This window comes from Amblyomma maculatum, chromosome 1 (assembly GCF_055883805.1).
Source record: "Amblyomma maculatum isolate TAMU_Amacu chromosome 1, ASM5588380v1, whole genome shotgun sequence".
In the NCBI taxonomy this organism is placed as follows: Eukaryota; Metazoa; Arthropoda; class Arachnida; order Ixodida; family Ixodidae; genus Amblyomma; species Amblyomma maculatum.
The window spans coordinates 178,276,312-178,294,568 of record NC_139344.1 but is presented as its reverse complement, the minus strand read 5'-3'; the positions used below and the strand labels follow the sequence as shown (position 1 = coordinate 178,294,568).

Below are 18,257 nucleotides of genomic sequence, written 5' to 3'. Positions count from 1 at the left end.
GTACCAATGAGGCAACCAAGAAACATGAGCTTAAGAGCTGGATTCTATACCCATCCTTGTGTGACGGTTATTAAGGCGAAAGCTTTATATTCTCCATTAGTAACGAAACACGCGGAGTTGGAGTATGAAAAAAAAAAAGAAGAGTGGTCCAGAAAACCTCATATTGGTCAAGCAGGACTATGACGCCATCACCAGGGAACCAATCGACAGACTGCGCCAAATTCGATAGGGTTGTTTAGCCCACGTGACGTCGCGTGCAGACACATGCAAAGGCAGAATAAAGGCCGCCGCATGGCTGATACGATGCAGTCTTATAAAGCGATTGATTTCGTTCAGATAAACATTTTCGATTAGAGGCAGGATTCCAAACCACGACCCTTACGTTGCAAGCCAAACATGTTATCGACTAGGCCACTTAGAGCCCCCTCGCGTACGGCTTGGGAATAGGTCTCATGGTCAATGAACCTTGCAGACATAACACAAAACAAAAGGAAAAGTCTCGAAAATATAAATGAAGATTAAATATATAAAAGACAAGACAATAAACTAACCTTCACAGCACGTAAGCAGCCTTAAGCGCCCCTCGCAATTTTTTTTAAATTATCAACGCTTTAGTCACGGTTAAGGATTACACTGATACTCGGAAATGCCGCTCTCTACCAGAAGCGGCGCTCGAATCACCCTCAAAAATAAAAAGAAAAGACGTGAGGTGGCGAACAGGGGGAACGAGAAAGCAGCAGTGACGTATGTTTGACGTGCAGACATTCCGTTCAGAGCACCGAAGCTGACGCAGTGTTTAAACGGGCGAAGCTGTGAGCAAATTTTGATATGAAAGCGTGGAAGAGAAAATTATAAATTGGGTTGTCGACGCTCTTGACGCGAGAATGACAGTGCAGGCCACCGATTTTTTCAGGAAAGCGCACGCCTTGCCTATGGGCATGTAATTTGGGACAAATATAAACGAGGTATCCTAACATTGGGCGCGCAGCTAAGCACAGTGTGATGTTGGAAGTCATTCTTTCCTATAACGTAAAACGGGTGGTACACCGTCTTCCGTAAGAGTGTTTTGATCTCCGCTGTTAAGGTGGTTCCATACTTTACAGTTGTTTATTGCAGTCGCTGATTGCAATCGCTTGCTGAACCACGCACTACCAAATCTCAGCTTCAGCTAGCGACAAAATATGATGAATGATAAAATAGACGATTTCCTTGTCCACCTTGGTGCGTATTGAAACGCAGCTCTGAGTAATCTGGTTAGAAACGACAGAGTATCATACGAGTGCTAAGGACGCTACAGTCAATTCTTGAGGCATTCAGTGTGCGACCGTGGCAGGAGCGAGGGTGCTGCCGCGGTGAGCTCTGAATTGTGTAGTTGTGCATTGCAAGTCTTCCTCTTCCTGGACGTTGCCGACGGAAACTATGGAAATTGGTGTAAAATTTGGGGAACACTTAGGCTCCGCCTTTGAGGACATGAGTCCACAGCGCAGTGGCTCCCGTTAGCGACTCCTCCTGTGGACCCTAGTTAGCGTGTCCTCGCCCCTTACTGACATGCACTTACTCCCTTAATTGTCTTTTCAATCTCACACATACTCATTAGCATACAGTCGTAAGTTACCACATTATGCGAAAGGCTATCCGGCATCGACATAAAACTCCACTGTAACCAAGCGACTCCCCCCCCCCCCCCTCTAACCCCCCCCCCCCCCTTAGTAAATTTTTTTTTCAGAGCAATTCTTTGAGTTTTGAATTCCGCTGCTCCGAGTGTGACATCAAACCTTTTCAACCAGTCAAGATTTTCTCTCTACACTTTTCTCCCTACACGCCTCTGGGTTCTCCGCTGCATGGGAACCTTAAGGCCGTCGCATTTAAAAAAAGAAAAAAAAAAAGACGTGCATGCAATTAATTGGATAATCAGCTCGACAACCAGCCTGTGAAGGCGGAGCGTTAGTTCGTGAGACCAGCTGCATATTCCAGAAGTGAAGGAAAGGTTACCTTATCGATTTCGGGCCTCGCAACACAAACCCGAACCCACACAAACACCTTCGAATTATTATTATACTTTATGCGCATTATTGCAGACTGAATACATGAACATTATATATATTTACATATCATTTCAGAATGAATTATTGAATTATGCATATTATGTGCAGACTAGTCCAAACAAGCTCATTTGTGAAATCGATATGGTGCAATCGGTATGACGTCATCGTTCAGAAATCCAGAAAGGAGCGGATGCAAACGTCTATGACTTCTTAGATGTTCGTAGCTGGAGATAATAATACGGCAGGCCTCCGAATGACTCATGCAAGCATCCGCATGTGCTAGATAACTGTTCCCGCAGAGACCTTGCAGCAATGGTCGATTGCAACTCGACATGCGCGTGGCCGGCGCCATTAAGGCCGCAGACTACAAGGGACCCCAAAAAGAGCTCTTTTTCACTGAGCATAAATATATTGAAGGCGGTCGCTGGAATGCGGGACGCGTAGCTATACTGGAGTTACTGCGGCCGCTATCTACAGCCAGTATTTGCCATCTAAAAGCCTAACGCTACGCGGTCGTTGCATCCCGAAGTGCCGTCACAGCGCCTTGCTGATATGCTGTGATTGACAGCTTTTGCTGAGCCCCAGACGCCGCGTGCGCCTTCAAGGCGCCGGCGACGATACAATGGTTCTTCTTCCCTGACCAGGAGTCGGCAATCCTTTGTCACCGGAAAAGACTCGAATGCTGCTCGCTCTTCGCATCAACGTGCTGGCCAAGGGCTACAGTGGAGTATCCTTGGAATGCCTGCAGCAGCTCGTGGACGCTTTTAACGGTGACTATAGCCTTTCTCAAATCTCCCGCCGTGCATGCTTCAGAGATATTGTTACGAGTTGACGTTCTTCACGGCTGATGGTGTCATTGCTGTCGCCATTTTCTGAGCCGCGGGCCGTTCTCAGCACAAGGCACGTGCAGTGCTAACCTTGCCCGAAAAACACTGATGCCTTGAGTAGGCTTTAGCCATAAAGGATATGTCGCTGGGAGAGCAGGCGCTCTTGGAAATATGCGTATACATATACCACATCAGGTTGTATTGCAGAGGCATTCTCAGAAGCGGGGCACTAATTGGGGGCAAGATCAGTGCACGGGCAACTACTACTGTAATTTTGTTCTCCTCACACATGGCCTAAGAACTTTTAGAATCGCCGCGAGACAATACGCCGTGCTTAGGACAAACACGCCAGGTGCACGGGCGTAGTGTGGAAGGCGAAGAGGCTTACTTCTCGGGACAGCCGCGAAATCTGTGCCCAAGAATGAAGTCGAAGCCAACTCATGACAATACAAAAGAGGGACGAGAGAAAGAAAAAAAACACATATTCAAAAAATTGCCTCAATGTCTCAGCCAGTCGGCGTATACGAGGAAGCTTGCCTTCACAGGCTACGCAGCAATGGCTGTCGCGACTCGGCATGCAGTGGGGCCGTCGACATTAAGGTCAAACTTTACAAGGGCCCCTCAAGAGGTTTCCTCCCTTTGCATGAATAAATGGTTATACACTTGCTGACTCGAATAGTGTCGCAATGTGGAAAAGTGATTGACATCGCTTGTTCGATATTTGAAGAGGCCGAAAAAAAACATAAAATTGCGTTGGTAGTATTTGGAAGCGTTTTGTATTTTTTGGAAGGACAAGTGGTAATACTGGCCAGCTTGCAGGATGCATGCAGCTTTGCCGCTCCTTTTGCAAACGCACCACTCCAGGCGCAGCAGCGCAGTGGCCAGTGTGCAATTGTCTATTGTAAGGTTACATACAGAGAATCCACCTGGTTTGTAATTGTTTTCGGGAACCGTGGCACTTCCTGACTTGCGTGGCCGCACTTACGTACCACGCAGCATCCTGCCTGTCCTGGGTCCCCGAGCAAGGCACCGTAGGGGCCAGCGGTGATCTGGCACCACTGGCGCATCTGGCTCTCGGCTTGATCGGAGAGGGCAAGATGTGGAGCCCCGAGACTGGATGGGGCGACGCTCAATACGTGAGTTTGTCACTGCTATCCAGCCCTTCATATTCACGAGACCGCGAGACTCGTGGAGATGTGTATTACACCACGCCGCTGGTTAAGTAGTTCACGAAATCTCTCTCAATGGTCACAGACATGCCACAGCCGCCCCGTGACCACTGAGGTGAAAAGAAAGTAAAGCCTCCCACTCTCCAGGAAAAATAAACGATCATGTACGCGTATACCTAGTGTTAGACACGATACAGCAGATTGGATAGGTTTATTGGCAACAGCTTGCCGGCACGCGCACAGGACATGAAGACCACGCGCACCGGCCTGTACAGGCTATTTATACATTGAGGTGGCGCTGAGCACAGACGACCGTGCGTCGCTGCTAGTTGTAATATGCAACACTGCCTGTATCAAGCATGCGAAAAAATAATACGGCACGTTTATATTTTGAGCATCGCGGATAGGAACTAATGCATAGTCAAACCTCGCTATAATGAAACAGTTTAGAGCGAAATAATGGATGTAACAAATAGCTATTCCCCTTGGGAGTTCCCAAGGGAAATAGCTCATAAGAACTCATGTATTTTATATCTGGTTTTAGAAAGTGGTTTTCCTGCGAAAAGTATAACGAACCCCTGACGACTTCACTGACCACTTCGAGCCGGCCATGTCGAATTATATGCTAAACACGTTCCTACCCATTCGAGGCGGAAATAAATTGCCATGCATAAACTGCTCTGTCGGGCATCCAGCAGACGGTGCGGATATCTCTTCACGGGCTCGCATAAAGCATTTTGCCGGCGCCGGTTGCGGCGCGACAAAGACGCACACATCTCCGCCTAACCAAAGGTAGACAGATCTCTGAACGGCGTAACGCGGAGCGGTGCACGCGGACCGCTGCTCTGTACTCTAATGCGAGAGCCGTCATGGAGTTCAGCCGTCCTACAAACTCCCTGGTGCATACGGCCCGAGCGCGCTGTGCTGCTGAGGTGCCGTGCGCTGCGATGTTTTGATTTCGTGTAATGGTTTCAAAGTCTGACCGTTTGGTAGTCCGTTTGGTGTACCTGAGGGTATTGACGTTCCGACGGTTTCATATGCCAAGGTTAGTTACAGCAGTGGAAGACGAAAGCTCAAGACAATTTCTGGTGACCTGAAGGTGGAAGTGATTAAATAAGTTGCATCGGGTGCGAAGAAGTACTATATAGCATAATGACTGACGTAGATCTGAGCACGTTGTCTACGATAGTCGACAACTACGAGGTAATCATTAAAACCGTCGTTAGTGGTCTGAAAAAAAAAAAAAGAAAACCTAGATAGAAACTGAGATCTCCACTCTTCTAAGCATTGCATTGTTTATTTTTATTATTTTGGTTGTTGTTTTTTATTGTTTTGCTTGTGCTGAAATTATTTTTGTTAGAATCGTGTCCCTTTCGGGACGTCGACTCTCGAATATTGCGTCGCGTTATCAATGCCTGTCTTGAATGACGCAAACCAGCCTTTGCAAACCTCGGCCACTCTGGCGCAAGGGCCACCGACAGTGATTTAACTTGACATTTCGAAGGAGATCATCTGGAAATACCTGTCAGAAGACTTGAGCGACGATCACTACGTCATCAAGGCTCTTATTTTCATCCCTAGAAAGGCCCGATGTCGATAAGTGGTAACCTCTCCATACACTTGAAGGAGCCTTTTGGCACTATTTCACAAAGACTTCGACATCCACTCTGGAAAATTAGATGATCTCTGTGTTGGGGAGCCACGCCACGAATACGAAAACGTCTGAACATACTTCAGCCAACCCTAAGGTTAATCTGCATCTATTTTTTTTTTTTTTTGAGGCTGCAGATGAGCCCAAGTTCGTCAATGAAAAAAGAAATAGCCTCAACGGTACTCTCCGCCGACGCATACAAGCTCTTACTGAAGAGTCACGAACGTATGCAGCCCACCTCTTCTCTACTAGCTGGATGACCCAGGCTCGACACCATTTGCACTTGCAAACTTCTCAGGTGTCTCATCATCCAATATCATGCTAGGCGCAACATCGACACATCGGTTCCCCGCCATGAATTCTCGACGGCCACCCTGGCAGAAGACACAGTCACCCTGCTTACCCTTTGGGTCCGAAATATTTCCCCACCCTTGCCTTCCCTTGGCCTGTTAGTTTTTCGCACCTCCTTACCTCAATGTTCATGATGGCGCATCCAAACGGAACCATCCCCTGTCCCTGCCATACCGAACCAAAAGTTGAACAACCCATTACTATATCAGAAATTACAGCTGCACTCTTTACTCACCACAAATTAGTCATTCCTGACTCAGAGAAACGTACACACAGCATGCTCACAGATCACCCAAACTCGGCGCTTCAGTATCTCTCAGACCATACAAACTCGGTACTCTGTATGGATCAGTGGCAAAATTCCTCCCACCAAGGAAAAGGCTGCTGTTATTCTCGTTCGCCAACCAGGCAAACCTATATTCCAGCTGTAGAATATCCTTCTTATGTCTCTTTTACCTCTTTAGTGTGGAAAAGTTCAGAACTCATGGCACTCTCTCGCCTCCTATGGATCCAAGAAATAAACTGTGTGCTGTATCCCCGCCGCGTTGATTTTCAGTCATCTGTGCATTGGTTACCAATAAGGGCGTTTTGATCATTTTTAGCTCCTCCGAACTGCACCGGATCGTCGGCGTAGTTCTCGAACAAGCTTTCGATAACGGCGCTCACAGCAGTCTTTGACAGCTACCAGAACCTGACTGGTCTCCTACGTTTGAGACTCTGCAAAACGCACTGTTGTGTTACAGGTCCGGTCGACCAAACATGCGCTAAGATGCATCACGAGCAGGTTTCATAAGGCTTCGTCTTTTCGACTGCCCTCATTAACCTAACATTTCTGGGCCTTCCGTTTCTCCTGTGGCAAGTGAGCCATTTTCTATTCTCCGTTTACGCAGACAATATCACTTTTGACATCGTAGGCTGTCTGTCTACAGTGGAAAAAAAAAACACTTCAAAAAGTTGGACATGGTTATACATCACAACCGTTCTATCGGTATACTGCGCTTTCCAATAAGAAAAAAAATCCTGGGTATGTCTCGGTAAGAAATGGCTCTTCCACGACATCCGAAAAGGACCAATGACCACCAGTTTGAGTGCCCGGATATTTACTGTTTATTTATCTCTCGACATACACACATTAGCATCCTTGACTTCCGGTTGCGAGGAAACGGCAGGTGGGAATTGTGATCGATCATGTTCAACTATAACGGCTACTATATGTCATTCGTCTCCTTAACTGAGTCACGACTCGCCAAAACTGAATGAAGGAACACTAGTTCACATGAATTGCTCCCTCGCTAGCATATTCATGCATACTGTAACTGTTAGCTGCTATCACTCGCACACGTACGCGTAGTCCAAAGGCCTGCTACCAGATTACCAAAACAATTATGACAATCCTTCATTTCGCTCTTATCCACCGGTTTGTGGGAGCCTCTCCACTGCCAAACCTCTCACCTCTCGTCGACCGTCACCGAGAAGCTCAAGAGACATCACTGAAAAATCATGTCCCAGGACGCCTCTTTCGTGCAAAGTTGGGTTAATCAATCCTCGATATCCTACCTGTCTCTTCCTCGCTTTCTCCCTGGTTTATATCCCTATCCTTATCGTCTTCACCATTCCAAAAAATATATTTCCCATTGATCTATCTGACAAGTGAAAAGCTTAAATCCGTTCCCAAGGACACGCTATATATTTTACGCGGATGGTTCCCTTCGTGACCTTCTCTACCAAATGCAGGAAGCTTCCGAAAACTGTATCCTCTCCCAAGTCATTTAAACAAATGTCACTTCTCGTGGCACCGCTGAAATTCCAGCTATCGTCGATGCGATAACTCTACCGAGCTACCGATGTTATTATTATCCGCACGGACAGCCAAGCTGCTTGCCGCACTTTCCTTCGAAAGAGCCCCGGCCGATTTGTGGCCTCCTTCAGCAAGCCATGTCCATCTAAATGGACAAAAAGGTCCGAATCGAACGGATACCATCTCTAATATCGCAAGGAATGAGCTGGCTCAGGCCAGCTCCCGCGCTGCTCTGCCGAGCCCTACTTTCAGTAGATGGAACACTATTATAAAACCTGAAACTTTCTCGACGTATCGGCGTCTCCGTCTGCACGAGGTAGGCATAAACGTTTTCCCTCACTCTACCATACCTCGTGGCCGTAGCTGCACCTGGCGAGCAGCTTGAACGCACTTTCTTCACACCCCTTATATCGTTCACCTCTTGCGTAAGCCTGCATGGCCTCCCGGTCTGAACTCAGTGCGGCGACTTCTCCGATCGCACCGTTTGGTACTGCCCGCAATTCTTGTCTTCTCTTGTTTATCCTTACTCTGCTCCGTAGAAACTAGTAGTTCATGGCCTCGTGGGCCTCCACGACTCACACGCGCACCCTGGTGCGATTCATCTCGGATCACGACTACTTTAAGGTCGATTCACAGGACAGACAATAGGCCCGCGGACAACCGCGGGCAAGACGGCACGTGACGTCCTACTTTCGGTTTTTGAGGCTATCACCTAGCCAGCAATTGTTGAAGCAGCACGCAAGAGGCCGCGCGTACGTGTATCTTACCTGCACATGTGAAGGCGGTCAGATCAGCGGCAACAATTCGACCTGACCCAGGCTCGGCTCATCCATCTACGCAGGCCAGCCGTGGACGTCGGAGAGCGGAAGAAGGACGTCATGTGACGCCTGTTGCGCAGGCCACCGGTCCATTGTGTGAATTGGCCATCGGCCTTAAGACACGACTGCAACGCATTGAAACGCTGTGACAAGCGTGCTCGTGCGATATTCTGGGAGGTACTTGCGAAGTCGCCACCACGTTCCCTCTTCCATCGCATCCCGTATAGCCTTCGGCACCCAGAAAACTGCACTGAATATATTTACCATGGAACATCCTATCAACCACAACATTTGTTCTCCAAACACTAATTACTCAGCGTTGACGTCAATGAAGGCCACAGAAAAAATGGGAGTACACTGGCGAGGCTGACATATTGTTTGTGTACCTATTTTCGACCGCTCGGGGGGCGCTCGGTGCGCGGGTCCAAGGCTCCATCAAAACACATTGTCGGTGCTACCTAGGTTCTCTTCGGTCTACATGGCGACACGCAGCCGTCCGCTCGCAACAGCTACGGCTACAACGAAAAAATCTCGTACTCCTTGAGCATCAATATAACGGGTTCAACTGTGCCAGCCTTCGGGTTTTGTATGAGGACACAGTGCGCGTAAACGAGTCATTCCTTACCTCCATGTAATGTAGGCATGTTAATCACTGGCTCGGATGTATATTTTTGCAGCCATAATTAGTCACTGTAATTGAAGCAACAGCAGAGTATAAGGGAACACTCATGACGGTTTTTACGACTCTTTTCAGGTCCTAGAATCACACAAACTAAAGCCAATTCAGCTCAAGCCGAAAGAGGTATGCGATCTTTTATTATTATGACCACGACAAGAACGCTTTGAGATATTAAGAAGCACTACTTGATCATCTTCTACGCAGGGCCTTTGTCTGCTCAACGGGACGCAACTAATCACGTCAATTGGTGCTGAAGGTAAGTCTTTGAGATTTTCGCGTTGGAGGAATGACAGCTTTTAAGTGAATACCGAGCGCAGTCAACTCCTCGGTGGTGCTCTAAAAACTTTCGCGTAAGGTACAAGACTACGACTATAAACCCTGTTAATTCTGAGAAGTTGCAAGGTAGAAAGGGAACGCGATACGAAGTGGATTAAAAATAAGTTTTGGAAGGGCAGATTTCCAGGCCAACGGGTGGCACATAATATATTGAATTTTAATACTTGCTATGGGCATCACCAGGACGGAAGCCCCAATTCGTTTAGGAAGATATAGTATGATGAGATCCGTGTGTATAGCGCAACGAACGGGATGCAAAGGAAAGAGGACAGACAGGACGGACACTGTCAGCAGTAGACATGTTCGTGCTCTATGAAAGTAACGTTCGGAACTTTCTTTGCCAGCAGATCATCGATCAAGGAATCCTTGAAACTACAACGGGCGCTTACTTGAACCTGCACCTGTATGAAAGCGGTGATTTTCTTTAAACTTTAAAAAATAAATGAAAATATCAGAATAGCTTACTTTTGAGCGGAAATTCTTTTCTCTCTGTGCGCTTTAAGAGTGAGTTTTTTTTTTTTTTTTTTTTTTTTTTTACATGAGGGATATCGAACATGGTATTTTTATGTTCAGTGATTTGGTAAGAGCGCAGCTCCCAGTCAGACTTCAGCCTGTGACAAAGCTTGATTTGCTACACTGATGGTGTCAGTACAGAATAAATATGTTTTGATTCCGCCCCTGCAGCTGTACAGCGTGCCATCATATTGAGCCAGCAAGCAGACGTGGTGGCAGCGTTGACGTTGGAGGTCCTCAAAGGCACCACACGGGCCTTTGAAAGCGGTAAGTGTGACCTGAACTCAGTACCTTCGACACATCAGTATCGCACACATGAGGGCCTCTACGAATATTTACGAGCCGATGTACGCCTCACATTGATCAGCTTCATATGAATTTCAGTGCATCAAAAACGATGTTTTTTTTTTTTTTTTTTTTTTTTTTTTTAAGCAAGACAGCATAAGCAGGCGAAGTCAATGTAGACTGAACTGCGCTCTGTTCGCACATTTCGCTTTGTTTGAAACTTGCAGACTTAACTTTAACCAATGACTACACACTGACACTCAAGAGCATTCTTCTCGTCTCTCTCCTGCAGACATCCAGAAGATTCGGCCGCACTGGGGTCAAGGCCTCGTCGCCAAGAGGCTGCGTGCCCTTCTTCATTCCGACACGTTCCCATCGGAAATTGCAGGTAAGAACGAGATTTTCGAGTAGCTGCTTTTTCTGGGGTCTCGAATCAAGTGGGATCCATATTACACTCTCATTACAAACGGCTTTCACCAGACGGGTTCCCTTGGCGAGCAGAGTTTTCACTTTAGTGGTAGTTCAGGGCGCTTTAGAAAAAAAAAAAAAAAAAAAAAAAAAAAAGAAGAAGAAGACGAAGTCCACCAAGGTCAGTTGTCAACTGCGGCGCTTTGGACTGGGACACTTGTCTATGATTAGATTAAACTTTACGAAACATTGTCGGAACGCTTACACCAGGGTAAACCCTATCTGCCTGTCGGAGCTTTGGAAACGGAATACTGTCATCAATTGCTTCATTATGGTGATGCACCTCATGCATGTCTGGATACTGCGCGGTTGCAGATGTTTTACAGGAAAAATTTGGAGGAACGTTTAATCTCTGCCGCTAAGAATATGCCACAACCACTTTCGCATACATACACTTTTGTACTCTCTAATAACTAATCCTTTGATTCGTACCATTTTGTCTCACAGGTGCCTATTAGTCGTAAGCTACCACATAATGTTAAAGGCCACCCAACATAGCTTTAAGGCCCGGCTTCAACCAAACTGCACGGACGTGCCTGTGTGGCACATAGGAGTAGCGTATCTGACTTGGTATCCGTAAGTATTTCCAGCGGGTTCGATTCAAGTCTTAACCTGTAATAAAAAAATGAGTAGTCTGAGTTTAGAGCTCCTGCTAGCTTAGCCATGTCGTGTGGTGCAGTGACGACACTGAACCCATCGACCAATGAGTGCGCGGCCGTCAGCTGCCAGTATACATCCAGCTAGAGACATGCTCATGATTTTTCGCTCACAAAGTCTATGCCAATGCTGACGTCGGATATTCTAGGGGACGGCGCCTTTAACGCTGCCTTGCTAAAAAGATGGTATTAATCATCGCGGTGGCTGCGCTGTCCGCAACCTGCAGTATGAATGCCTTGCAGTTCTTTTGTTGTTGTTGACACACAGAAAACATGCTTTAAATACGCCGCCTAACGCGAAACACGCAATGTACACTAAAGTTAACGAGCATGTTTAGATGGTGTGTTCGAGCCACGCGCTAGCACTATCCACTGTAAGCAAGATATCGTGTAGTGATGTAGCGATATGCCTACATCAGAAAATGTGGCGACGCAGCACGCACCTGGTCAGGCGGAACAAGCAGTTTCACTCCATACTAAAGGATAAAAAAAAAGTGGCCGCTGACGGAGCATTTCATGTTTACATCTGCCCGCGGCGACTAGACTGGCTGTGACTTTTTCAGCATCGCTTTCTACAGCGCGTGGCACTTGATGCGGGACAATATTTTCAAACCCTTTTGTGTAGTTATCTTGAGTAGATCTCTTGTATTCGGTTGCAGAGAGCCACCGGTTCTGCCACCGCGTTCAGGACGCCTACACCCTGCGGTGTTGCCCGCAGGTGCATGGTATCGTGCACGACACCATCGACTTCGTGCGCGGAATCATCACTACCGAAATGAACAGCGCCACTGACAACCCTGTATCCTCCATGCAGCCGCAATCGCACTTTTGTGCGGCAGCGGCTTTCTTTTTTCTTTTTCCAGAGAGCTATGCTTGCGACCTTCGATACAGTATTTCTGCTCCTGCTACGACGATAAGAGGATATGTTTGTGCGGGCGCTAAAAGCTCAGACGCTGGCTGAACTTGAAAAATCTGCTGTCGAAAGTCAGTCATACAGAAAGCTACCTTAAAGGTGTCTCTGGTTCCAATTCAAGCATGCGTAGAAGCAGTGGGAGTAAGTGCACACCCATTTTCACCGCGATATAACCGGTGATGTCCCGCTGAACATTTTCAAGTTTTTACAGAAATTGAGGAGTTAAATTGGACGAAACGCCGATTTTAGTTTCAGAAAATTTCCAGAATCTAAATTTTCAATTTTTTTTTTCCAAATTGCACGAAGTTTATGCTGCTGCATAAAAAAAAAGGGGGGGGGGGGGGTGCAACAGGCATATAGAAGACCACTGCACTATAACCGTTATGTACACCAGCCGTGCAGCCATTCGCACTTCAGCGGTTGTCAATTCACTCAAGTGATCGATCGATGCTTGATGACGTGTTCTTGTGATGTAGGCAAACGCACCTTCGATGTTAGCGTACGAGCTCGCAATCCGTCAACATTATGTTAGGCATAAAATCACCCATACGTGAAATTTGTCGTATACATAATGATTCAGCCACTGCATTAACTAACGTATCCGCAAACATGACATAATAAGATGCACGGATAATTGCTTTCAATAGTATAACCACAACGCGGACTGTAAGCAATGTGCAACGTGGCGCACAAGAAATAGGTTTGCCGTACCTCTAATGCGGTATAAGTGTGCCTGGCACAGAGCTCCGCTTCATAGTTTTCGTCGAAAGAATTAAGGACCTCAGCGTTACAATGACGTAAAATAATAAAATAATTGGTTCAAGGAAGGGAAAGGCGCAGTATCTGTCACACTTGTTCTGTGGACACCTGAACCACGCCATACGGGAAGGGAGAAAGGTGAGAGTGAAAGTAGAAAGAGAGAAAGAGGTGCTGGGTAGTGGAGGGCAATTTCGACCACCTGGGGATCTTTAACGTGCACTGGCATCGCACACACAATGACGTGGTGTACATATATTGTGTAGCAGAAGCTCTTATTTCTATTGTTACCGGTGTCGCTAGTTGGACGACATAATAGATTAGCGGATCTCACCTGCCGCCAATTGGGAAAGTTGCTTATATCGACTTGAACTAGGGTAGGTTGAGGAATGGGCACTCTTCGGAATCTGTCATGCGTGGTTAGTGCCTGTATATATTGTCACATAGTGGTGACAAGGTTGATGACACAAATGAAGGGTCGATGATTGCACTGATGAAATTCTTTATTGGGCTGACTTGCGCCCGCAAAAGAACTAAGCAACTCGGCGGCGGCGATAGCAACAAACGTGCTCGTCGATCGACGAACAAAGAATACCCGTCACATTCGTCAACGCTCAATTTAAAGGCTGCTCAGAACAATCTAGATAACGTCGCAAACAGCTACCAGCACATGCTGGAACTTTGTAGAAAGACACACGAGTGGCCGGAATCTTCGGGACAGATCTCGGTGCATCTTGCGCTACAACGAAACTGATAAAGGTGTGACTCGCAACATCGAGCATTACCAAACAAAGAATACAGAACTGATACGCGATCCAGAATCAGAGTGACAAGGCCATATGGCGGCGGCTGTTAAAAAACAACAGATACAGTTTTGAAGGTTTCGCGGCAATATTTTCATATGACTTCTCCCACATCGTCACTCATCATGATCCTCTTTCTTCTTCCCTTCTTCTTCCTCAGTACAAAGTAGCAGGCCAGATTTTAATCATTCCGGCCAACCTCTCTGCCTTTCCTATTAATAAACTCATCTATCTGGCATGCGTGGCGGGTCATACAGGTGGGCTCAGAGGTAGGCGCTCTCATTGGGGTTTTGGTTTAACTTCGCCTTGAGCGCCGACAAGTATCTGGGGCGGTATTTCTCGTTTCGGTTATAGTATGAATGCGAAAGCTCGCTCGCGCGATACACCGCTTCCTCCTCTGGCGCGCGCCATCGCCCTCCGTGCGTTTTTTTTTTTTTTTTCTGCTTCAAGTTGGTTCAAGCTGAGCAAGTTGGTTCATATTCATCTCAAAATAACAAAATCGCTGCATACAAGAACACAAGGAGGGAGACAAAGAGCTTACTCGCAACTGAAAGGTTTTATTTGGAAGCGAGTAAGCGCTGTGTCCCCTCTTTGTGTTCTTGTGTGTAGCGATTTTGTTATTTTGATATGTATTTTTCTGCTTCTCTGACGACGTACACTGCGCTAGGTAGCATGGTGTGGTCGTATGATTGAGTCATACACTTGGAGGTGCACATGTCGTCATTTCGAATCCCTATCGCAAACTAGGCTCCAATTAGACTAGCATATGCGTGCTAAATGGGACGCGAAATGGCATGACACCACTCGGAACGCAATTTTTATGGGAAAGAGGGGAAATCTAGAGCCACATGGAGGTCTGCTAGTGAAGCCGTACAAGCAACTGGCACGACAGCAGCATCTGCTCTGGATATCGTCGTCGCACTGATCACCATTTCGGTGGCTAAACAACGTATGCTGCGACGACATCTTTATCGGCACCGTCGAGCGCTGGCAACAACTTCGGGCGGATTTTCGCGTAATGTGGCTTGTAAGACTTTCACTTTAAAATGATCACGACGTAGCCCCGAGGTCGTATACTAGCCGAGTTACGGCCCCATCCATCTGCGCTGTCATCTCTGCTCGAATCACTCGTAGCGCGTGCAATAGTGCCCCACCAGAGCGGTAAAATTCCAAATTTGTTCAGCGCACATCAAGCCACAGCACAGACAGCACACAAACGATTGTCCAGAGCTTATTGTGTTTTTTGGTCCAAGCACCGACAGCGCGATCCTGAACTACTTGCCAGCTCGTGTTCTGCGAGCGCGGAGAGATAATCTCCGGCGGCAACTTCCATGGAGAGTACCCGGCCAAGGCGCTCGACTACCTGGCCATTGGCGTCCACGAGCTAGGCAGCATGAGCGAGAGGAGAACCGAGCGGCTCATCAACCCGGCGTATAGTGAGCTGCCGGCCTTTCTGGTGGCGGACGGAGGCCTCAACTCGGGATTCATGATCGCCCACTGCACGGCGGCTGCGCTGGTGTCCGAAAACAAGGCTCTCTGCCATCCGGCCTCGGTCGACTCGGTGCCCACGAGTGCCGGCACTGAGGACCACGTGTCCATGGGCGGCTTCGCGGCGCGCAAGGCGCTCCAGGTGGTGCAGAACGTGGAGCGCATCATAGCCATCGAGCTGCTGTGCGCCTGCCAGGCCATCGAGTTTTTGCGGCCGCTCAAGACTACCGCGCCCCTGGAAGCAGTCTACAAGCTCGTCCGCATGTTTGTCAAGTAAGTATTTTGGCTCTCCAGCTCCTACCACGAATATTTGAGGCATACTTTCGTGTTTCGCGATACACTCGAGAAAACCGCCACGTGCCGATGACGAGGGTACAGCTGATAATCAGTAGTGCTCTGGGCTACGTCGGCTTAGCTCGTCTCCGATGGTATAAGGATGCATGAACAACCACTGTATCTAGACTTAAGCACACATGTTACATGGCGTACTCTAAACGGTTGCACAGCGGTAGCAGTGAGCAATCATTGAAACCAGTCGCGTAGCTTCCAGTAGCTGTTTATCCACAAAGTATGGACGGTTATTATACCTCAAATTTTCTTTCTGCAATGAATTTTTCCGCAGACTTCAATGAGCTGGAGAGGTCGTTTGTTTAGAAAAAGAAACAAAATATCTGACACTGATCATCGTTCTGAATCCACATTCGAAAACTGCACAACGGTAAAAGGTACTTAATCAGGAAAAATGCACAGGCCACCGTACGATGTGATGCCATAAACCTTCAGTAACAGTCCTGGTCGCTCATTTCGCTTCCGTATCGATAGCCTTCCAATCACGCAGGCCAATTGACTTTCGCCTCCAATTTGCGTTTCGGTGCCTGCGTGGACATGTGGGTGGTGGGTGGGGCTTTCTGGGGGCGAAAGCTGACGGCTTCAGGAGGGTGCAGGTGAGTAGTAGGTGGAGGCACCCTGAAGGTTGAAAGTTTGTGGTTGTTACTGAGTAGAACATTTGTAGAGTGAATGGGGTGTAGGCATTTCGAGGGGTAGAGATGAGTAGTGTGTAGATGGGAAAGGTAGAAGAATGGCTGGATACCTTCAGGAAGGTTAAGGTGGGTAGTGACAGGGGGGGCTTCTGAAAGGTGAAGTAGGTGGTAGGGCGATGTTTCTGTAAGATGGAGGCGAGTGGGTGTTGGTTGGTAGAGGTTATGAAGGATGAAAGCAGCTGAGAAAGGTCTTAGATGGAAGGAGCCCTTTTATCGGTGGCTGGTTGGGAAGTGCACCCATTGGAGGTGCTTACGGATAGTGAAGGCTTCATATGCATACACAACAAACCACGCATTTTGGGGGAAAGAACCATAAGCCATACTGCTGACGCAAGAAAAAAAAGAAAAATTCGACAGTCTCCGCAAACTTGTGTTAACAGAAGGTAGCTTTGTATACGAGAGTACTGTGGCTCTTTCACATTTAGAGGAAATCTGGGAGAACATTGTCGTCATGCTTGCATGGCCACTGCCGTCGAAGGGCTGTAAGACTGAGTGGCCCCATGCTCATGCGTGGAAAGAGCAGCCGATGTCGCTTCATGTGCTCATATGAACCCTTCCCGGCTATTTTTGCCTTCTGTCTTCGGCAGCACTTCTTGAAGTACGGTGGCCACGAGCACTGCGTTTCTGTCTAAGTGTGAAAGAGCTTGTGCATCTAATTCCTTCCATCAAGCTATATGATGTACCCACCACACTATGATTAGACATATGCAGCAGAATTGTTCCAAGATGGATTCCTAATGAAACTCCCCGGTTTCAAGGTCCTGGGACAAGGATCGCGTGATGGCTCCCGACATCGACGCGGCCACAGACCTTCTGAAGCAGTCACGTATTTGGGACATTGTTAAACCCCACATGGACCACTACTTCACAGTGCAAGAGGAGGAGACACGAATGCCCTCACCAACGACATCCGAAATCAGTGTGGCAAGCTCAGGAAAGAAGCGCAAGGTCGACAAGCACGACTACTGAAAGGAAAAAAAAATGACGCATTTGGCCACAGTTTTTCGCTAACGGTCGAGTTTGTTATTGTTATTATAGCTTCGTAAAAGAGTTATTACAAGATGTGCTCAAACGTGATGCCTCCTCAAATGTGTAGTGCTGACATGTAAAGGGCATGTACAAGCAAATAAATACTACAAAAGATTACTGTACTTCATGAATTGTTTTCTGACTGGTTACACTTAGATAGCTTCACCCTGTGCAGCTTATCCGTGTTCGCACAGTGTTTCAACCGGCACCGAATATTTAGGGAATACACAGGATCTCCGAGCAAGACTAGAGAAAAACAGATTTTCACAAGGTCGTACAGCCATAGAATACATTATTATGTGAAGAAGAAGATACATATATAAATCTTCACTTGTATTCAAGTCAGTGTTTATACTTTTAATGAGCCATGTGCTCCCAAACTGTACAGTTCATTATACCCTGCCCAAGCAGAGCAGCTCTCAATCGCTCCGAACTTTGGCTCTTCACTGAGAACTGTATATCATAAATGTATGCGATCGGATCAACGATGTAGCGAAAAAAAATTAAAGATGGCTTAGCTCTGCTATGTCTGGGTATACGTAGCGAAAAGCAGTGACTACCTCGGGATCAGAAGTTAATTTCTCCAGTCTTCTGCGCCGTTCGCCAGCAGCTAAACTCTCCTTGGCTTCCAT

At 47.3% G+C, this 18,257-nt stretch overlaps 1 protein-coding gene across 1 annotated transcript in view; it reads left to right on the top strand.

Moving 5' to 3' along the window:
* The window catches only part of LOC146204985 (histidine ammonia-lyase-like), a 42,726-nt gene extending 24,979 nt beyond the window's left edge, over nucleotides 1–17,747 (top strand). Inside the window, exons 9-17 of the mRNA XM_084589659.1 lie at nucleotides 2,690–2,815; nucleotides 3,869–4,008; nucleotides 9,414–9,461; nucleotides 9,543–9,594; nucleotides 10,359–10,454; nucleotides 10,765–10,860; nucleotides 12,256–12,395; nucleotides 15,354–15,829; nucleotides 17,355–17,747. Of these exons, the coding sequence (XP_084445785.1) occupies nucleotides 2,690–2,815; nucleotides 3,869–4,008; nucleotides 9,414–9,461; nucleotides 9,543–9,594; nucleotides 10,359–10,454; nucleotides 10,765–10,860; nucleotides 12,256–12,395; nucleotides 15,354–15,829; nucleotides 17,355–17,565 (1,385 nt within the window). The 3' untranslated portion in view covers nucleotides 17,566–17,747. The remainder of the gene's footprint in view (nucleotides 1–2,689; nucleotides 2,816–3,868; nucleotides 4,009–9,413; nucleotides 9,462–9,542; nucleotides 9,595–10,358; nucleotides 10,455–10,764; nucleotides 10,861–12,255; nucleotides 12,396–15,353; nucleotides 15,830–17,354) is intronic.
* The last annotated feature ends 510 nt before the right edge of the window (nucleotides 17,748–18,257 follow it).